We start from the raw sequence: 19,836 nt of genomic DNA, 5'->3' as shown, positions 1-19,836 counted from the left end.
TTTTTTTTGTATCTTCATTTTTTTTTATTTTTTCTTCGAACGCTTGTTTGGCCTTTGGATTCTCCTTAATTGTTTTTTAACTTTTGATTATACATTATTGTAGCGCATCTGCCAATGCCGGCGACCTCGAGAATGGATTTGGTATACGCTTAAGCTTTTGTTTTTTCTTGTCCATATTTTATAGTTTGCATTTATAAATGTATACATACATACATACATACGCATATAGCTTCTTCATTTGGTGTCTACCGCATTCGCATTGCATTGTATTAATCAAAATCCAATTTGTCGGCAGTTCGGTTCTTGGCAACAAGCGGTGAGCAGCGCGATCAGGCGTCCGTGCAGTTGCACTATACATACAAGTATATATGTATATACGTGTATATATACTCTCATACATACATATATGTATGTATATGCATGTATGTATATTGAAGCTCACCATATCAGTAGTGCGATCTTATCAAAAAGTGATTTCTTCAACGATTTAATGCAAAGGCAAATTTAATGCACATGTGCACACATACATATGTATGTATTTGGTATATGTCATATGGCATATGTCCATATACATGCAAGTACATACCGACATACATATGCTAAATTAATTTTCGATTAGATTTCGAAGCGGTCTATTATCGCCCATTGATAAGCGCGCGCTTTTCGCCGTCAAACTGAAACCTTTGAGTGAATTTCGGTAGTGCATACATACATACATACATGTGAGAATGTTTTACGCCCTTACATATGTATGAGCATATGTTTGTGCAATATACAAATTTGTTTTATGCAGTAAACACTCTTTACAATCAAATAGAATGGAGAATACAATTGAGTTGTGGCGATTGTAAGTCGACACCGCGTACTGCTCGACGCTCCAGTACAATTTCGGCGCTGAAACGGTACGGATACGAGTAACGGAAGTGCAGTGAAATTCGTTTTTTTTATGATCGCCTAATTATTCGTTGTGTTCATTTATCATACAAAATTAAGCGCTAAATCCGCAAATTTTAGTGATTAATTATAATTTATAGTGCTTGCTTGCTTAGTTAGTGGAAAAAATAAAACGAAATTAAAAATGCCAGCCAAAGTGCAAACACCCACCAAAAGCCAGATCGACGAGCTGCGAAATTTATTCAACGAAAAATACGAGCAAAGTCCACCCGCAGGTAAGCAACAATGCAGTGATTTAATTAGCTTGCACTGCGCTTGTCGGCTTGACAAAATTTCATGACTGAGTATCGAGCTTTTGTTGTAAGAAAATGTTTTCACGTGCTGAATTTTATAAAAGTCTAGAAAATAAATGGAATAAGTACACTTTTGTTGCATTAAATTGTAAGGTCACTTCCATTATTCAGCTAAAGAGATTTGTTTTCATTTGCCAACAACAATAGCATAAGTGGATTTTTTTATCAAATACCACCTTGTCGCGAGGGGTCTTTCCCCTTATAAGTCATTCTGTAAACAGATAAATATAATAATGCATTATTTTTGTTCATCATAAATTTTAATTTTTTTAATATGACAAGTAGCCAGCCACACAGTTGAAAAGTTACTTAAGTGTGTGAATGTTACTTGATACCTTCTAGGTTCTAATCCCGTACGTGAGAATAATATATCTAAAATTTATTTAGAATAATGATATTGCCTAAATGATATAAAACCTTTAAGTATAAATAAGAATTATGAACTCGAAAAAGATTCACATAAAAGTGAATTCAAATGTGGCTTAAGAGGTAAGGTTAGTCTAGGATTTTCAAAACATCGATATTTTTTCAAATAAAGCTGAAATATTCAATTAGAAGAATAGTGAAAAAAATGTTTTACATGTCTAAACCACTAAAGTGGGCGGTAGGCTTTAATCTTTCACACGCTTGATAGAACCTTATAAAGGTAAGCGATGATGAGGAGGCTTTACCCCACGGTAGTTGGCGCAGTTTGCGGAATCACCGTTTTTGTAGATTGAGCAGAACAAACTTAAATTCTAGTCGTCGGGCATGCTTTCGTCCCACCATATTCTAGAAAGAAGCTGATGCGTGCTCCTTATCACGTATTTGAATAGCACGGCCGGCAATTCATCGGCCCCCGCCGCATTGTTGTTCTTCAGCTGCGTAATTGCAATTCGAACTTCGTCATGGCTGGGTAATGGAACGACTGCTCTATCGTCATCGATTGGGGAATCGGTTTGACTATCTACTGGTGTTATGCTTTCACTGTTATTCTAATTATATTATTAAAGGCTTAATGCACATGTGAACGAGGAGGCGAGAAATCTTCTTTTAGATACATGCCGCTCTAGTCGATTATGTCGAAAAAAAACCATATAGCTTAGTTGGAAGCTAAAATCAAAGCGGAATGTTTTTGGTATACCCATAGGATGGATGACCTCCTCCGATAAGGACCATTAGATTTCTATGTTCGCTTGTTTTTAAGTTATTCGAAAGAAAAAATTGGCGCGTTGGTTTTCGGCTATAATCGCGTTGCGGTGATATCAATTAAGATTGTTATTCAGCCAGGATAATGTCGAAGACCGGAAGTTCCCTTGGCCATTTAGTATGCTCGATGGGCATCCCAAGCGAATGGCTGAGATTGCCTCACTTCCTCACTCGCGTGAACTTCTACACATAACTCCATGCTGCACCGGGTCATCGAAAATTGGCGTAAACGGATATATCCAAAGTGAGGCGTGTGGCCTATTTGGCCGACAGTTTTGTTCAAATCATAAATGGCATAAAATTATCTGCATAAAAAATTAAAACAAAACTAATTTTGACAAAAGTTGAGACTTTTGTTTTATTTTAACATCACGTCGCTCTTTTGTTAGACCCTTCATTTGTGTTTAAATGAGTAATAAACTATTTGCCGATACTGATTAATTATTAGGTATTTACTTTGTAATACAAATACTGCAGCATGTTTATATTACTAAGTAATGAACAATTTCGTTCACTGCACAGTGGATTTGTGCTGACAAAAATTGGATAAATTAAAAACTTTGGACATCGAAAAAAAATATTCACCGTATTTTACTATGCAGAAGGATTAATCACAGTTTTTAAATTAATATTTATTTGTACATTACCTGTCACCATGCGAACTACCAAACAATTTTTTGGCAAAATTCGAATTTATTATTTACTATAGTTAATCGCGAAAATGGCTATTCTCAACAAACCAGGCAGATATTGGAACTTTATATTTTAACATCGGATCCTGAGCAGGAATAGTTGGTACATCCCTTACAATCTTAGTCCGAGCAGAATTAGTACGCTGGAGCTTTAATCGCAGATTACCAATTTATAATGTAATTGTAAAGCATGATCTTTTCGTAATAATTTTCTATATTTTCAAACTTTTCAATAACATGTAAGTTTGTGATACGATCGCATTTTGTTTGAAAAGAGACCGTAGTCTCGGCGATAACCTTTCTCAGTGTTACGAAATTTATTTCTAGCGATTATACTCTTATGGAACAGAAAAAAAGAACAATATGCTTAGTCTTATTTAAGCTTTGTCTGTTTTGGCAATTGGTGCAGTTCTAGTTTCAGTTTTATTCACCTAAAGGTTGTTTGTATCACCTAAAACTAATCATGCTCTCAAGAGCCGCCCGACTGAATTTAACCGAATTCGATACATACCATTTTTCGGACATTTGCGAAAATGGGCGAAATCGGACTACAACCACTCCTACTTTACTTCTAACACAATTTTAAACTCCATCTGATCTTTTCACTCTCCAATATGGAAATCAAGCAATAATACATATTTCAATAAACGTATGGAAACAAAAATTATGCAAATCGGACTAAAACTATTCAATCCCCCAGATACCGAATATGTACATATGTAGATCAAATTTCTAATTCCAAAAATTTTATCGAAAATATCTCTCTTTCTGTGAGATTTATTGTATAATTTCAGACAAAATCCTATTCTAATATAGTATAAATGGTTTTAATGGGATCAATAATTCCCTTAGCCCACAAATACCTAATATAAAGATTTTCGAACTTCCGGTTGATTTTATACCGTCTAAATCGGCAAACATGTGAGTTATTGAGAGAGGGAGTTTCTCTAATAATGGAGCATCTTTGCCTAAAGTGAATAAAATCGAGAGTATATTTGCTCTAGACCACATATAACTAACAAGTATTATGTACCTGAAGGTATTACCTCGCCTTTAATCCTGGCAAATTGTGAGAATATAAAATATTCCGCTAATTTAGCCTTTCCTCACTTCTTTTATTCATAATTTTTTTCACGTATCTTTTGGAGGTTATGTCTAACTATAAAACACGTACGTCTTTACATGCCATAAGAAAAGTTCTTAGGGTGCTAAATTTTAATACATTTTGGACGTTACGGTATAGAGTCTCTAAAAATTTGCTCGTTTAGGTAAAAAGTTGCCATTTATAAAAAAAAGTAAAGCTTTGTATATGAGAATTAAAAACCACTAAAAAAATTTGAAGCATTTAATAAAACCTAATGACTCTATTCTTTAAGCTTTATTTAATTATATTATGAATAAATGATAAGTGGCAAGTAGTGAGTGTTTACTTAAGAATTACAATATTAACACTGACCATTTCCAAATATTCCAGAATTATATATTGATCCGTTTCTTATTAAGCTCTCATTTTATCTTCTCTAAAAGCTTTAGCGTATCTCTAAACAAACAGGGTGGTTGCATAAACGATTCCTTACTCTCTTCATTCTTCTGACTGTCATGAAATGTAATTTTATTTAATAATAAATTAATTTTTGATACCACTGTGAAGTTGATTTATTTGAGTGTGAGTCAAAGCAGATGCGACCACACAGCTATTAACAAGCTTATCTTTGCTAACCTGTTGTACTTTCTTTGTTAGGGGCAAGCATATCATTTAAAAATTTTTACATACTTTTTTTCAGAAAGCGATATGATGAAGTACATCTAAAAGTAATTCAAGTAAAATTTATTACCGACTCATATCAAACCTAAAGTGATATGTGAAAGCAATACAAATCTACTCTCTCATTATTTAAGAAGAAACAGCATGGCATGAAATTAAATCCAAGGACAAATAATACGGAGAAGCATATGTAGAATGTCTCTTTAAGGAGGTATTCTGGTCTAGACGCATGAATTTTATGCATTTTTTAAACTAACATTTTTATTATCCATTTTTGTTATATGTGTTTTATTGGCATTTTAATAATATAAAAAAAAAATTGTAAGAAAAAAAAACCAAAATTCGTCCAGATACGGGCCGGTGGAGTGGGGGCTTCAAAAAAAACGGTGCGTCTTGGTTGGCGTGATTTCAACCCTTGTAGAGATCTAGAACACAAAAAACAAGAAGATTCTTCATTAGTAAGAATGTCGTTATCAAGTTGACCATTTTCAAAAAAAACAAAAACAAAAATAACAAACTGACGTCGACTTAAAAAAAAAAATTTTTTGACCCGATTTTTTCGACCTTTTCGAATTTTTTAAAAATACGTCAAATCAAAATTTTTGGAAATCCAAGGCAGAGATGATAGAGCATTGTATAAAGAAGATACACATGTACCAAATTTCAAAGGAATCGGTTCAGTAGGTCATATTTTTGAAAGTCTAAAATTTGAAAATATGCAAAAAAAAACCAATTTTTTCAAAATCTTAGACCGGATTACCCCCTTAAATCCAAAAAAATCAAATTCTTTATTTATCCATGTACTAAGTATGTAGATAGATTCTTATGTACCATCATAAACAATCGATAGGCAATCAAACCTTCTCGTAAACATAGGCGTTTCTATTGAAAACTAAGTGCTCTTAACACATTACTCATGACGAATCATTGAATAAAGCTCTTGCACTCAAAATCATCCATGAAGGTTCTCACAAGTAAGTTGATAATCTATCCATATATTATACATTTATTTTATGATTACAATAGTTAGCTAGACGGCACACCCCTAATGGAATATTTATGTTTGTTCCATTTGCGCTCAAATAAGCAATTTGCGGGCAGTTTAAAAGTCAATCGCACTTGCTTTATGGGTTTGTCGTCTAACCCCCTAAACTTTTGTGTGATCTCCAACACATTCATTACCTTGATGATATTTCAAGCAAACAAATTATGAACTAAAGTGCATAAGTACGAGTATAGTATATGTAGGTGTGTGGCTAGTAATGGCTGTGTATTCAATTTATGAGTGTTTAAATTCTGTCATTAAGGAACATATTGTTCAGCAAGTGCTCAGTTGTGACATTAGTTTATACGCTTTTTATTATCGTATTTTCACACATACATTTGTACATATGTAGATAGATGTATTGTAGATAAGATTAACAGGTGATTGAAAGTGGCATACAGCTATTATTTCAGTTTTGATGGACTTTGCATTGTTATTGCCACTAATTGGCATTATAAATTATCGAGATACAGTGTTGAAGCTTTTTATTTTCAAAATGCAAATTGCGTAATTTGAATGAGAGAGTAGAGCTGTTTTACTCATTGGTCGAAAAAATTGTTATCTGTTGAAATATTCATTTCTGGCTCAATGGGAATGTAAACAAACAAAACTGCCGCATTTGAAACGAAGATCAACTTGAAGTGATTCAAGAACTACCATTGTATAAAGAAAACACAATGATTTTGTATAGTTTGCGGGCCGGTGGAATCATCCAGTGGCGGAATCAGAGGGGGAAATAGGGGAAATTTCATAGAAAAATTAGTAACTGGAGAAATAATGAAACAGCGGAAAATGCAAATTTGAATTTATAATTGGGATTTTTTGCCAATTTGATATTCTATCTCTAACTCATTCACTCAACGTGATTCCTCAGAAAGAATCGATCGATCTGGCAAAGGCATCAAACATAATACATGTGCTGCTTGTAGTATTCCGTAATCGAAAACAAAAAGCTGAGAAAAATTTTCGATCCATTTATCCAGGCACGAAAAAAATGGCGGCAGAACTGAAAGTTGACGAAGAAAAACCAAGAACCTGCGGCTGACAAACAAAAAGCAAAAAATTTCTGCGTGAGAACTTGCGAAGAATACTACAAGGTCTCAGTATACATTCCTCTGTTAGATACAATCGGCGAAGATTTGAAGACGCACTTTTCTAGAAAATCATTGGATGGATTTCAACTGAGTTTGCTGCTTCCAAAAAAGTATGTGCTTTGAAAAGCAAAGAAAAGGAAAATCTCATTGACTTCTTCATAGATAGATTCAAAAGCCTTTTGAATAAAGACAACGTCCAGCGACATTTGAAATTCAAAGGTGAACTTGATCACTGGCAGTGCCATTGGGGGCAAAAGTCAAAAGACAACAAGTTATCGACCACTGCATTGGAAGCATTGAAGAACTGCGGTATAGACCTATACCCCTTAATTCAATGTTTTCTTTGTATGTTCTGCACATTTCCTGTGCCGAATGCAAGTTCTGAACGCTCTTTTGCCACACTTCTTCTTCTACGCACGTTAACGATTTATTATGTGATTTGGTATTAGAAGATCGTTTAAAATTTTTCCACTATGATATTAAACTCTATAAGGTATCTTCTTCTTCTTAATTGGCGTAGACACCACTTACGCGATTATAGCCGAGTTAACAACAGCGCGCCAGTCGTTTCTTCTTTTCGCTACGTGGCGCCAATTGGATATTCCAAGCGAAGCCATGTCCTTCCCCACCTGGTCCTTCCAACGGAGTGGAGGTCTTCCTCTTCCTCTGCTTCCCCCGGCGGGTACTGCGTCGAATACTTTCAGAGCTGGAGTGCTCTATAAGGTATATTTAATATAATAATCTTCATGTGTCAAGTAAATGTTTCCCCCCTGCCTCCCCTACAACTATTTCTGTATCCGCTTTGAAGTTTCTGTGTTTTTTCTTAAAAAAAATGTAAGGAGCTTCGAAATGGTTCATCCTTTGGAAATATCAAGGTATCAATACCACATACATATAGCAAATTTGGTCGATATTGGTTGAGTAGGTCCTGAGATATGGCTTTTCACCGAAATGTGAGAGGTGCCACGCCCATCGTTCATTTTCTACCAAACGTCTGGACCAATCATATGACCTTCTTTGATATATTTGTTTAGTAAGGGCCGAAAGAATGAAATTTTTTATAATAATTTAGGTTTTTTAAAGCACTCTGAAGTGTAAAATTAATTTATTTTTAATTTTTTTTTTGTAAAGCTATTTTATAATTTGTAAGAACATTTGGATTTAGGGTTTGGATAACTTTAAGCAGAAAAATCTTCGTCATCGCCTTCGTCATTAAAACTTATTGTCTTCCTTAATTTATTTCTCAGTACCCTTCCATAACCTGGATCTCGAACGGATACGCCATGGAGATATGTGGCTAACACGATTCCTCGAGATGTACGATTTGAACATGCAGACATCAATAGAGAAGCTCTGGGATACTTGCATATGGCGGCAACAGTTTGGCACAAATGAACTAAGCGAAAATAATTTGGTTAAGGAATACTTACACGATGGAGTAATATTTGCACACAACAAAGATTTGGATGGCAAAACGTTGCTCATATTCCGAACCAAGCTACACGTGAAGGGCACAAAGAATATGGATGAAGTAATTCGCGTTGTGGTCTATTGGATCGAGCGAATACAGCGCGAAACAGATTTGGATCAAATGACAATTTTCTTCGACATGGCCGGCACCGGCGTATCCAACATGGATATGGAGTTTGTCAAACGCATCATCGAGACATTCAAACTGTATTATCCGAATGCGCTGAATTATATATTGATTTTCGAAATGGCTTGGGTGTTGAACGGTAGGCGGCAATATTTATTTTTTAAAGTGCATAAATCTATAACTCTAAATTTTGCTTTTTGCAGCGGCTTTCAAAATCATAAAGGGTTTTCTGCCAGCCAAAGCGCTGGAAATACTCAAAATGATATCGAAGAAGGACATAAATCAGTATATCGACAAAGCCAATTGCCTTGCCAGTTGGGGTGGCAATGACCTGTACGAATTCAAATTTGTGCCAGAACAGTTGAAGAAACAGAGACCTACTACACTGACTGTGATAAGTAATGGCGCGCTGCCAAGCGAGCCAAGCAGCCCCGATTCGTCGTATGAAAAGAAGGTGAGTAAGACTCTAAAGTTTATGTCATATGAACTAAGATGTGCTTGCAAAATTACATTAGCAAACTTCTGTAAAACTATTTTAGATAAGAAATCACATATTTAGTTTGTATGTGTATAAGCATATATGTATGTACGTGTATATGTCATCACAATTGATTGTAATTAAAAATGTATGTGCATAGGCATGACCAAAGCAAGGTGGTTTGGTAAATCATAGCATACTTTTAGGGTGACAAATTGAAATTCATTGCTTGGTTAGGTTGGATCAGTCTAGTACTTTTTAAAAAACTAAAAACTTTATTACGTGTACTTTTATATCATTCCATAAACAGTTATAACTCTATTTTAGTTGTGTGTTCATTGTAAACACGAAAGTTAAATGCCGTGCTGGTCAAATCAACGATAAAAATACACGCTTAAGGTTGAATTGGGAGGGCCTGTTGGAAAAACGACAGGCACTCCGAGCTTTTCAAGTAAAATATATTGATAAATTTTATATGAAGACATTTCAGTTATATTTTCAGCAATTTTTTTCATTAGTTGTTGTTGTTGTGTTAAACTGGAAAACATTGTGACAAAAAAGTACCAGAAAATTGTAAATAAAAATCTAAATATTTAACTAAAGATGGTAGCAATGTTTATGTTCAGTTGCACAACATATCTTTATTAGACTTTGACATTAGTGGGTATAGATTCACAGAGAGCCAAAAACATGGAAAAATTGTGTATGCAGGAAATATTTTACGTATCTGAAGAACTTCACTCAAAAGACTATAGGTCTAAAAGCGGTTTAGAGTCGGATGTTTTTTTTTTTGAGATATCCGCTCATTTTTGGAATCAGTCTGATCAGACTGCTATATCACATATCTCCCATACAACCGATTATTCAGATTTCTTAAACTTCATCATTAAAATCGCTGGCTCAAACCCGTTTTTAGTCACATAGTCTCTTAGGCAAAGTTGTTTAGAATGATCCGTAGAACATTTCATTATAGAAAGTAATCGACCCGCTCTACTGTATGTACATTCATATCATCCAAATAACCCCCAGTTCATTCGATGATATACCAGACATGCTAAAACTTCATATAGGTGCTATCTGAAGAACTGGAACTAAATTAGCAATTTCTCAGTCAAATATGAGCTTTAAAAACATAAAAATGAAAATAGAATCTGGCACCCATCACCTTTTTTCTGTCCTCATACCTAAAAGAAATGGTCTCTGGAAAGGAATCACCGAAACAGAGCCGCATTTTTAACCTAAGACCGAAGCTTCGTACTCAATGATATCAAAAAGCTGAAATATCACTACAAGCGGTATCGCCCTTAATGGCAACAAAATGATGGAATGTTACAATCGAAAATTTCCCAAAAAATATGCTTTTCTTTGACGCAAATTTTCAAAAATTATTTTTTATAAAGTAAATAATTATATTCCGTCCAAGAGCAAGAGCAAATCTATACATATATTGGGCAGTCGAAAAAGTCTTTTCGTATGTGCAGATTTTAAGCTTCATTTAATCAAAAAAACATTAAATTCGAGGAAGTTGAAAAAAAGTTACAGCTGTTCAAAAAATGGAGAATGAATATATTTTGACATTTTTGTATAAAAAAGGGAAGAATGCTACGCAAGCCACCAATGAAATTTGTGGTCGACCATTAATATGTGCCATTATTTGTTTATTTATTTATTATTATAAATATAAAAAAAATAAGTTGAAGTTTTAATAGAAATACGAAAAAACTTTTTCGACTACCTTACATTTCACATTGAGCTCAATTTTTCCTACTGGTCATCCTTTACTATCAATATTAGTAGTTGGAGAAACGCGTGCACTGACCGCGCCTAAAAGCTATCAACGCAAAGCATACTATACACTATCGGATTGTGTGCGGTATATTGACAACAAGCAAGAACCAAAAACCGGAAGGGGACAATATTTTATGCGTAGCTTTGTGTTGCATGTTCTACATAGATTAGTACACAGAGAAATATATTGAAAAGTTATTTTCAAAGCAAATTGAGGGCATGCTTGTCGCTATCGTGTGCCACGAAGTAATATACATAGATATATACATACAGATGTCTGTATATAACTGCAAATATTGCCCAGCTCTAATGCCAAATGACCGCTGATTGCGAGGATGAGAGCAGCGACTATCGCAAGCCACGAGATAGTGACTCCATTTGAGCACACAGCTCGGCAATTATCGACAATATATACAATGGAATCCATAATTTTTGTTGTTGTTGGCGTAAAGTTGACTTAACTATTTTTGACACGCATTGCAGTCGTTTTCGTTTTCTAATTGATTTTTGGCATTGAGCTTAACTTGTATAGATTCTTTGAAATGAAGTGATTTGAGTTGAAGATAGAGTAATTGCAATTGTATATGTTTGTAAATACATATATGCTGGCATATAACTAATTTATATATTGGTCAACTGAGCTTATATTCAACCTCAGCATGACACGATAGCTTGATAAGCATTTGGAGCATGGGGTATCTGAGAACTCTTGTGTAATTGTTGGAGCGGATAACGATTCAGTAAGAAGTGAGAGTTTTTTGCAATCCATATGAATTAATTTTCAACTGCTGTGGCATTGCTCTTTTTTCGATAACAATTGTGGAGCATGTGACACTGCAATTATCATTGCTAATTAACGGATATAAGTATAAGGAAGTGAATTATGAAAATCATTTCTGTAAGCATTTATTTGCCACTATTTAATGGCAATTTTAAGCCATTTGAGGATCCTATTGGTATTGGAAGGAGACGTTAAAATATCATATATATACTGTATATGCATACAAAGTTTGGTTAAAATTTTGTTGAAAAATTTCTCAAAACTCACTAGTGTATGCGGTTAGTCGACAACCGCACGTGTTTAGTCTAGGACAGTCACTTGATGGTCGAAAGTATATTTCAATAGAGACCAATTTTAATAATAGAGCGGGCTCACTGTGAGAAATTAAAAATTTGCCAGAGCACTATATACCAACTGATCAAAATTGACCCGGACTGACAAAAACTACATTTTCTTTTATTTTCATACAAATCATTATTATCGCTTTCAAAATAGGCTCCTAAGCCAATGCAACCAACCAACGCTTAATACGATTATCCATATACTTCTTATAAGCATCGGCTGGGATGCTCTTCAGTGCCTTCTGCGAATTTTGGATGTCGGTCCATTTTGAGAGTGTATATCGCTAGATTGTTGGACAGTTTCGCCGTTATATTCATAAAGCTACGTTTCGTATCTCGTGTATTAAAACATATATGTATTTGACCGGTTTTTGCAGAAGATTCAGATCTTTCGGCACGAGTGTGGCATTGACACGTTTCGCATCTAAAACGTTAACCGAAATGTGTTGCATGGATGTGTATAAGATGTTGGGATCTTTGGCTATCTTGCTGATACCAACACGCCGATTGTAAAACACTTTTTCTTTAAGGGATTACATGGGATTTCATCGGATAAAAAAACAGCCCTTTCTGAACAATTTTTTTCTCATATAAAAAATGAAATATTAGAACTTTTTGGAAAAAAATATTGTAAACTCCACCATTGCGACATTTCGACGACATTTTCGGTGACTCCTCGGAAAAAAGAACCCAGGTTGACTGGACAACTCCTTACAGGATCATTTGAAGTGAAAAAATACGTGTTTTAGTTAAAACCTTAACTTAGACTTGGACGAAGGAAAAAAAATTTAAAATTGGATTTTTGGCAGACAATTTTACAAAAAAATTTGAATTTCCCGACATTTATTTATTAATTTTTTTTTCAAATATTTGTAATCGAAAAAAATCTTTGTGAAAGTCTTTAAGAGTTGTATCTCAAAGACTTGTGTAAAATTGCATGAAGATCGGTTAAATAGTTCTCGAGAAACTTTGTCAACCGACTTCAAAAACACAGTTTCGAGAAAGACGCGTGCAAAGGTTTGAGTGGCAATAAAAGTGGGAAACAAGTGCACAAGTTCTCAAGTCTGTATCTCCGAAACTATTACTCGGTCTAACTTGAAAATTTAGACCTTCAACTTCACTGAATGCTTTATGCCACACCCAAAAACGTTTCTACAACATTTTCTGCAATTCTTTAGCCGCGCGCTCATTGGAAACCGTCGTATAACTTCTGGCTATTCAACAAATTCACATGACCACTCCGAGGACACCGTTTTGACTCAATTGAGAATATAAAAGCTGAATCGAAGAAGGCTCTGATAGCCATCACGACGGAGGATTTCTCCAAGTATTATGACGACTGGAAAATTCGCTACCATAAGTGTATTGCAGCGGGAGGGGAAGGAAATGAAATGAACAAAATTCACCTTTCAATTTGATCACAGTAGTATGTATGTACATACACATATGTTGAAATTTATTATTTTTTTCGAAATTCAACTCAAAAGTAACTTAAAATTCTAGAAATTTATGTTAATGATGCCATTAAATGTTTATATAAAATATACGGACCTATTTTTGTATCTGCTCATGCCTAAAGATAAACATATTAAACGTATTTACATACATATGTATATATATATATGCACACCATATCTGCAATGTATACAAAAATGATTTCAAAATTTATTGATGCCAATCGCATTGAAGCTTTGTAGTTCAACAGTTGGTGAGCTGCAGAAAAATTCCTAGATAATTTAACATACATATGTATGTATGTACATGTGTATATGTACCTACATAAATATATCTTATTCATAATTTTTTTACATTCGAACTACAATTCACAATTAATTGGTATTTAATGTTGGCTAATCTGTACATTTGTTCATACATACTATATGTTTGCAGAAATATCAATGTATTTGCAAATTTAGCTTACACAGTTACATACGAACATACACACACGTACACATACACATACATACATATGTATGTATATTCAATTGTGCGGCGCGCCAATTTCTAGTTCTCCTTCAAGCATATTCGCCTAATAGAATGCATAAACGTATGTATGCGAGTATGTGTATATGTTCGTAATACTAACTTTGTATGTCAAACCCTACAATCTGCCTCCATATCATTCCCATTTATTCATCTATTTCTTTGTGTGAGCTTTTCACTCCGTATGAAATTCTTTATTGTTTTGTTTATTATATCTTTTGATCGTCGTTTGCGTTGGATTGCGTTGAGTTACTGGTTTAAGCTTTATATGTACATATGTATGTAAGCTAACCCAGTCGACAATCTGTGAGGACAAGCTTAACAATATACCAGTTTGCTTTTTGTGCTACAACCTTTTTAATGTTCGAAGCTTGATTTCCATACCTATGCCAATTGGTATTGTGTTTACCACGCGAAAAGTTAGTATAGCAATCTTTAAACACGGCTCCCATTGAAAATGTTTCAGAAGTGTTTTGAGGACTCTACTTTATCATTAACATAAGATCGTGAAATCATCGAACAATGTGGGTTGTGCATCCACCTCTGTTAATGACGATAGTATCGATAAAGCTAAAGAAACAGTGCCTGAAAATCGTCATTTTGAATACCAAGGAGATAGCAGAGGATCTCAACATGCCCTAATGATAATTTTGCTTAGTGTTTTGGGTATGAAGCATTTCTATGCCAGACTCGTACCAAAAGACCTGAATATTTCCCAAAAATTACGTCGAGTAGAAGTCGCAAAAGAGATGCTTGACAGTTAGCTGAGTACCCTACATTTCTCAAATGTATCATTACTGGTGACGAGACGTGGGTTTATGAATATGACGTCGAAAGCGTACAACAACGAAGCGAATGGCGTTCCGAAATTGAGGCGAAACCGCAATAACTATTATTCGCTGAAGACGCTGAAGGTCATCTCAGCCGGGACTCTATAACGAGTGTAGGGTTAATTAGATTAAGCGTGGACATGGTTGTATTGGGGTAAAAGTAGTATATTTTGAAGTCGTTAAGAAAGATTTGTATTAAAATACATGAAAGTGTTTTTTTTTTTTTACTAGTCCGATTGATTTTTGATTAGACGATATAAACTAAATATTAGAAATTATATTTTCGTGACAAAAAAACTTTTTTTCAAATAATTACTTTAAATGAAATCCCAGATAACACAATGGAATAACTGCGGTTTCAAGTGACACTCCCTACCTATCTATTGTTTACCTGAATCCATTTGTACCTGGTTGAAAATGCACCTGCCCATTTCTCTGCTAGGCAATGCTGGTTCTGTGTGTGCACATGCACACACATTATGAGATATGTATGAATTGTTCTTGTTATTGGCATTAATTCTACTGAAGTGTTTAGTATTGTTGGTGCGCGTATAGCTGCTAGTGGTTTAGTTGTTGTATTGGCATTTGAGGCTTCTTGTCTTTTGTTTTTATTGCTTCATTTTCACATAGCTATATCAATGAATAGATGGGTGTATGTATTGTATACATTTTGTGTTTAAAAATATGTGCATACATATGTAGGTATCTAGCATTTACTCAACATGTTGGCCACTGGCGACCCTAATGCCAACGCTCTGGTTGTCGTTTGTCGGCTGTTTTCAGTTGATTCTCGGTTGCCGCGCCGCTTTCATTAGTTACTCGTGAGTGGTTTGTGCCTTAGTATTTATGTACCAACGCATGTTTTTTTATAATTTTATATGAATAATTTTTTAAACAAATTCATAGCTTTGAGTGATAGAACGAGTTTCGTGTAATGAAAGTAAGCATTCGCCTTCATTAAATTTTATTTTAGTAAAAAGTAAGGTGCGGGCCAGTGTTCGAAACGCGATCGCATGAATTTGTGAAGTGTTAAGAAATAAAGAAATTATTGAAACGCTTCTATACAAAGTGTTCAGCAGTAAATAAAAGCACATACAAACATAAGAGGAATAAGCAAGCAGGCAACCAACTGTTGTGCGAAGTATCCAGGCAGCGTGTATAGAATAAGGAAACGAGAAACAGCAAAAAATTAATATTCTGTCAAGATGCCCAGGGTATGTGATCACGTATATGCTAACTTTTTAGATTAGCAATAAGTACGGCTTAATTATGCTGACCTTGGGAGCTTATGTACATACATACATACATGTCGACATAGTATTTGTTTATGTATATGTATGTATGTATTTATTTGGAGATATAAGTACATATTTCCTTACAAATTTACGTACATATATTTGTAGGTATAAATCATGGAAGGATTAAGATCATTAGAACTTAAAATTTAGACATTTTTTGGATCCCAATAATTAAATAAATTGAGAGCATAAAATTTTAACAGCAACTGATCGGTTTTAAGACATCGCTCGCCATAAAAAACAATGCCAATATGTTACAACACTACCAAAACTGTCTGGCCTGCCACAACCAGAGCTAGCCCAAGCTTACATTTCCCTCGCCACAACCGATATTTTTACTTAAAACTAGCATAAGCATAGTATTTTATGCTGTAACAACAATAACAACGTACGCAGCATAATTCTCTAACTGAAGAAGTTCGCTAATCTTATATTTTGATTTGGAAATAAAACAAAATTAAGAAACAGCTGATGTGAAAAAATTGACAGTTGAAAACTTAAAAATATAAAAAAATAACCATAAATGTTAACAGTAATCTTTTATCGAACTGTTATTATCAATAAAAAGCAAACGCTGTACATATATAACGTATATAAGACTTTTAATCTCGTTTCATTCCTTTGCAATTAAGTTTAAATTAAATAACTCAAATAACTTTCGCACATCTGGCATTCTGTTAAAATTCGAATTACTAACAGCTGTTTGCTTTACTAACCACAACTATTGAGGTGAATATTAGAGCTGTAAAATTTTCTCAACAAACATATGTGTGTAGATTTTAGTATAATAATTTGTCGTTTTTTGGAAAAATGTTTGTTAAATAATTTGTAATTAAAAGTTAAATAGAGAAAGCTCACGACAATCAAACCATATTTTATCAAATCAGACCAATTTATGTAGAAAGATATATTTCTATTGCATTTACAAGTGTTTCGCTATCCTGACTGCTCAAAGTTTGCAGGGCGTTTATTGAAAGTTAATTTAATACCGGTGCGTAGAAATATCAAAAGTAACTGATATACTAAAATAAAAAAGTTATTTTTCTTTAAAAAAATGTGTTGTTTTTAACAATCAAGTTTGATTAAAATACATAAATACATATATATATCTGTATAAAAATGATGAAAATCAATTCACCAATTCATAGGAAATTCAATAAGGTGACCAAGTGCAGCTGTGAATTTGTCGAAAAAAGTGTAAACACAATTACATTACAGCATTTAAAATGTTTTTGACATATATATAGTTTCTTTGTTTCTTTTAAAATTTTCAACCGTTTCAACATTTTCAAAATTTTTGCGAATATTTTCTATTACAATTTACAAAAAATAAAAAAATTGAAAAAATATAAATAAGAACAAAACACAATTTCGTGTAAAAAATACAATAAGAAAAAGTCATTATAATAATGATTTCACTTAAACGTATGGCGTCCTCTCGCTGTGATATTACCAATGTACATTTTATTAGGAACCGGAATAGAAAAAAGAATAAAAACACAAACAATTTCCAGCCGTTTTGGATTTTTGGCAATGAAGATAATGAATGGAAGGGAACGGTAGTGTTATTAATACCTTATTAATTTGCTGTTAACCCCCTTTAATAGCAACTGAATATCATGTTTTCAACTACATTGAAACATATTTTATAGAAATGAATCTGTGATGCAGCCAAACAAATAGCGATTTTATTATATTTTCTATATAAAGGAATAACCTGAACTACATTATGACATTGGTGTGATAATACTTATATCCAAATACAATATTATGATATCTGCTTTAAATATCTAACTTAAACTTGCACGTATTTCCTTGCAGGGATACCATACATAGCCGTTGTTGTGTTTAGTATTGTTGTATCCATTTATACATGCGTATGTGTATTTTATACTTGTAATAAAATTAAAAAAAGCAAACGATGCCTAATACAAAAATAGAAAGTGTAAGCATTTAAACGAAACGTTTGAGAGCTCTTAACACAATGATGAAGGGTTCATTGAAATTGAACTAAAAAGACTAAGAACGACAATGCACAAATTTGTAGATAAAAACCTACTTACATATACATTTAACGAATTGCAAGTCTTTGCGCTGTTTTGCTCCTCAAGCAAAGTCCTTTAAAAAGTGTTACAACGTACAGCATTATGCACATATAATCTTATAATTATATGAACATAAGTATGTTTGTCTTTATACATTGAATCGAACCCAAAGCTTTAGTAAATGGTCGATCTTTTACCATTCAATCGCCGACAGTTGTGGGTAATGGAAAGTTAATACGGTTAACAGAGTATTTTAGTAATACCGAATGGAACAATATTTTGCAATAATTACAACAGCTGCCTAAAAATTAATTAAAATTATTAAAACAAAACTGTTTTCATTAGGTACACTTTGCCAACAACAACCGGATGTACGCGGGATCTGAAATGCCGGAATGTGAGCGAGGCTATCAAACCGTGGACCCAATGAGTAAGTGTAGCCAAATTTACTTATAAAATAGTATATATATTTTTAGTATATAACCCATTAAATTAAAAAAAAAAAATACATGAATTATAATAAATTCTGCTGACTTTTATATTGATATTTTTTTATATTATATGCTTATGCAATTCCATAAAATAATTAAAGTATTATTTTTACAGCGAATATTACACTTAAATTTGATTAATAGGCCATTGCCTGTAACTTCAAATAATCAAAAAATATACATAAAATTTGTCAAAATTGAACATACAATTTAGAATTTCTTCATTTATTAAAATTCAACAAAAATTCTTAACGTTTAGGCACAATGCTGCGAATTTCTCCAAACGATAATATATACTTCAATCGGGGCGAAAATAGCGAGAGCATAATAGAACTCACATGCATCGGAAAACAGGCTATAACTTATAAGGTAAGTTTCTTCTCCATTGACGAATCAACCGTCCTTAATTATATACACACTCATGTACACACAGATTCAAACAACTTCGCCAGAAAAATTTCGAGTGCGTCCACGTTGTGGCTATTTAGCGCCGTCTGAGACGGTTTCGGTGAACCTTATGTTGAAGCAGGACTATCATTTGGGTGAGTCGCCGAAGGATAAATTTCTCGTGATGTGTATGCCAGCACCTGTGGGTATAGAGCCGTCACAGCAAAGTATGAGTGAAGCTTGGAAAATGAAACCTCAAAATGGCAATGATGTGGAGCAACATCGCTTAACCTGCAACTATAGAAGCAGTGCAAGTGCAGCAAGTACACCGGGTACTTGCGCCTGTGGAAAAACTACCGTGTTCAACGGTGGTCCGGATGAGGGCTTTTCCTCCACGAAGAGTACCAACACTTCGGATGTGAGTAGAACTTTTGTAAATATAATATAAGATTACTTCTGCATTTTACATATAGATGTACTAATGTCATGCATCTTAATTTTCCCAACAGCTGTCAACACAAGCTAAACACTTGGAGAGTCAATTGAGATTTACACAAATTCTACAATGTATTACGCTCGTATTTTTACTGGGACTCTGTGTCGCAGTTGTTTATCTACTGAAGACACAACTAAATCACCTGCCCGGCTGCATCGGTGATGAGGAATGCAGTGTTTCAGCCAATTGTCAAAGCCGAAATCTATAATATTTACTTTCAAAATGCAATTTGACCAAGCAGCACCTACTGGTACCCACTGCCGCTGAGAAGCTACGTAGACGAGGTCATG

The 19,836-nt window shown here is 34.0% G+C and overlaps 1 protein-coding gene across 1 annotated transcript; it reads left to right on the top strand.

Moving 5' to 3' along the window:
• The first annotated feature begins 859 nt into the window (after nucleotides 1-859).
• On the top strand, nucleotides 860-19,780 carry LOC120776452 (motile sperm domain-containing protein 2-like). The gene is made up of 7 exons (XM_040107109.1): nucleotides 860-1,169; nucleotides 8,279-8,767; nucleotides 8,832-9,082; nucleotides 18,518-18,602; nucleotides 18,923-19,032; nucleotides 19,097-19,468; nucleotides 19,560-19,780. Exons 1-7 carry the CDS (start codon nucleotides 1,079-1,081, stop codon nucleotides 19,752-19,754), a joined length of 1,593 nt encoding a protein of 530 aa, XP_039963043.1. The 5' UTR covers nucleotides 860-1,078; the 3' UTR covers nucleotides 19,755-19,780.
• Nucleotides 19,781-19,836: the final 56 nt, after the last annotated feature.

The sequence above is a fragment of the Bactrocera tryoni genome, chromosome 5, assembly GCF_016617805.1.
Source record: "Bactrocera tryoni isolate S06 chromosome 5, CSIRO_BtryS06_freeze2, whole genome shotgun sequence".
Lineage (NCBI taxonomy): Eukaryota > Metazoa > Arthropoda > Insecta > Diptera > Tephritidae > Bactrocera > Bactrocera tryoni.
This window is presented reverse-complemented; position numbering and strand designations above follow the sequence as displayed.

Coding starts and splice junctions, on each gene's coding strand:
- LOC120776452 (XM_040107109.1), top strand. CDS start 1,079: ATGCCAGCCAAAGTGCAAACACCCACCAAAAGCCAGATCGACGAGCTG. Junction 8,768..8,831: donor AATGGCTTGGGTGTTGAACG/GTAGGCGGCAAT, acceptor TGCTTTTTGCAG/CGGCTTTCAAAATCATAAAG. Junction 19,033..19,096: donor AACAGGCTATAACTTATAAG/GTAAGTTTCTTC, acceptor ATGTACACACAG/ATTCAAACAACTTCGCCAGA.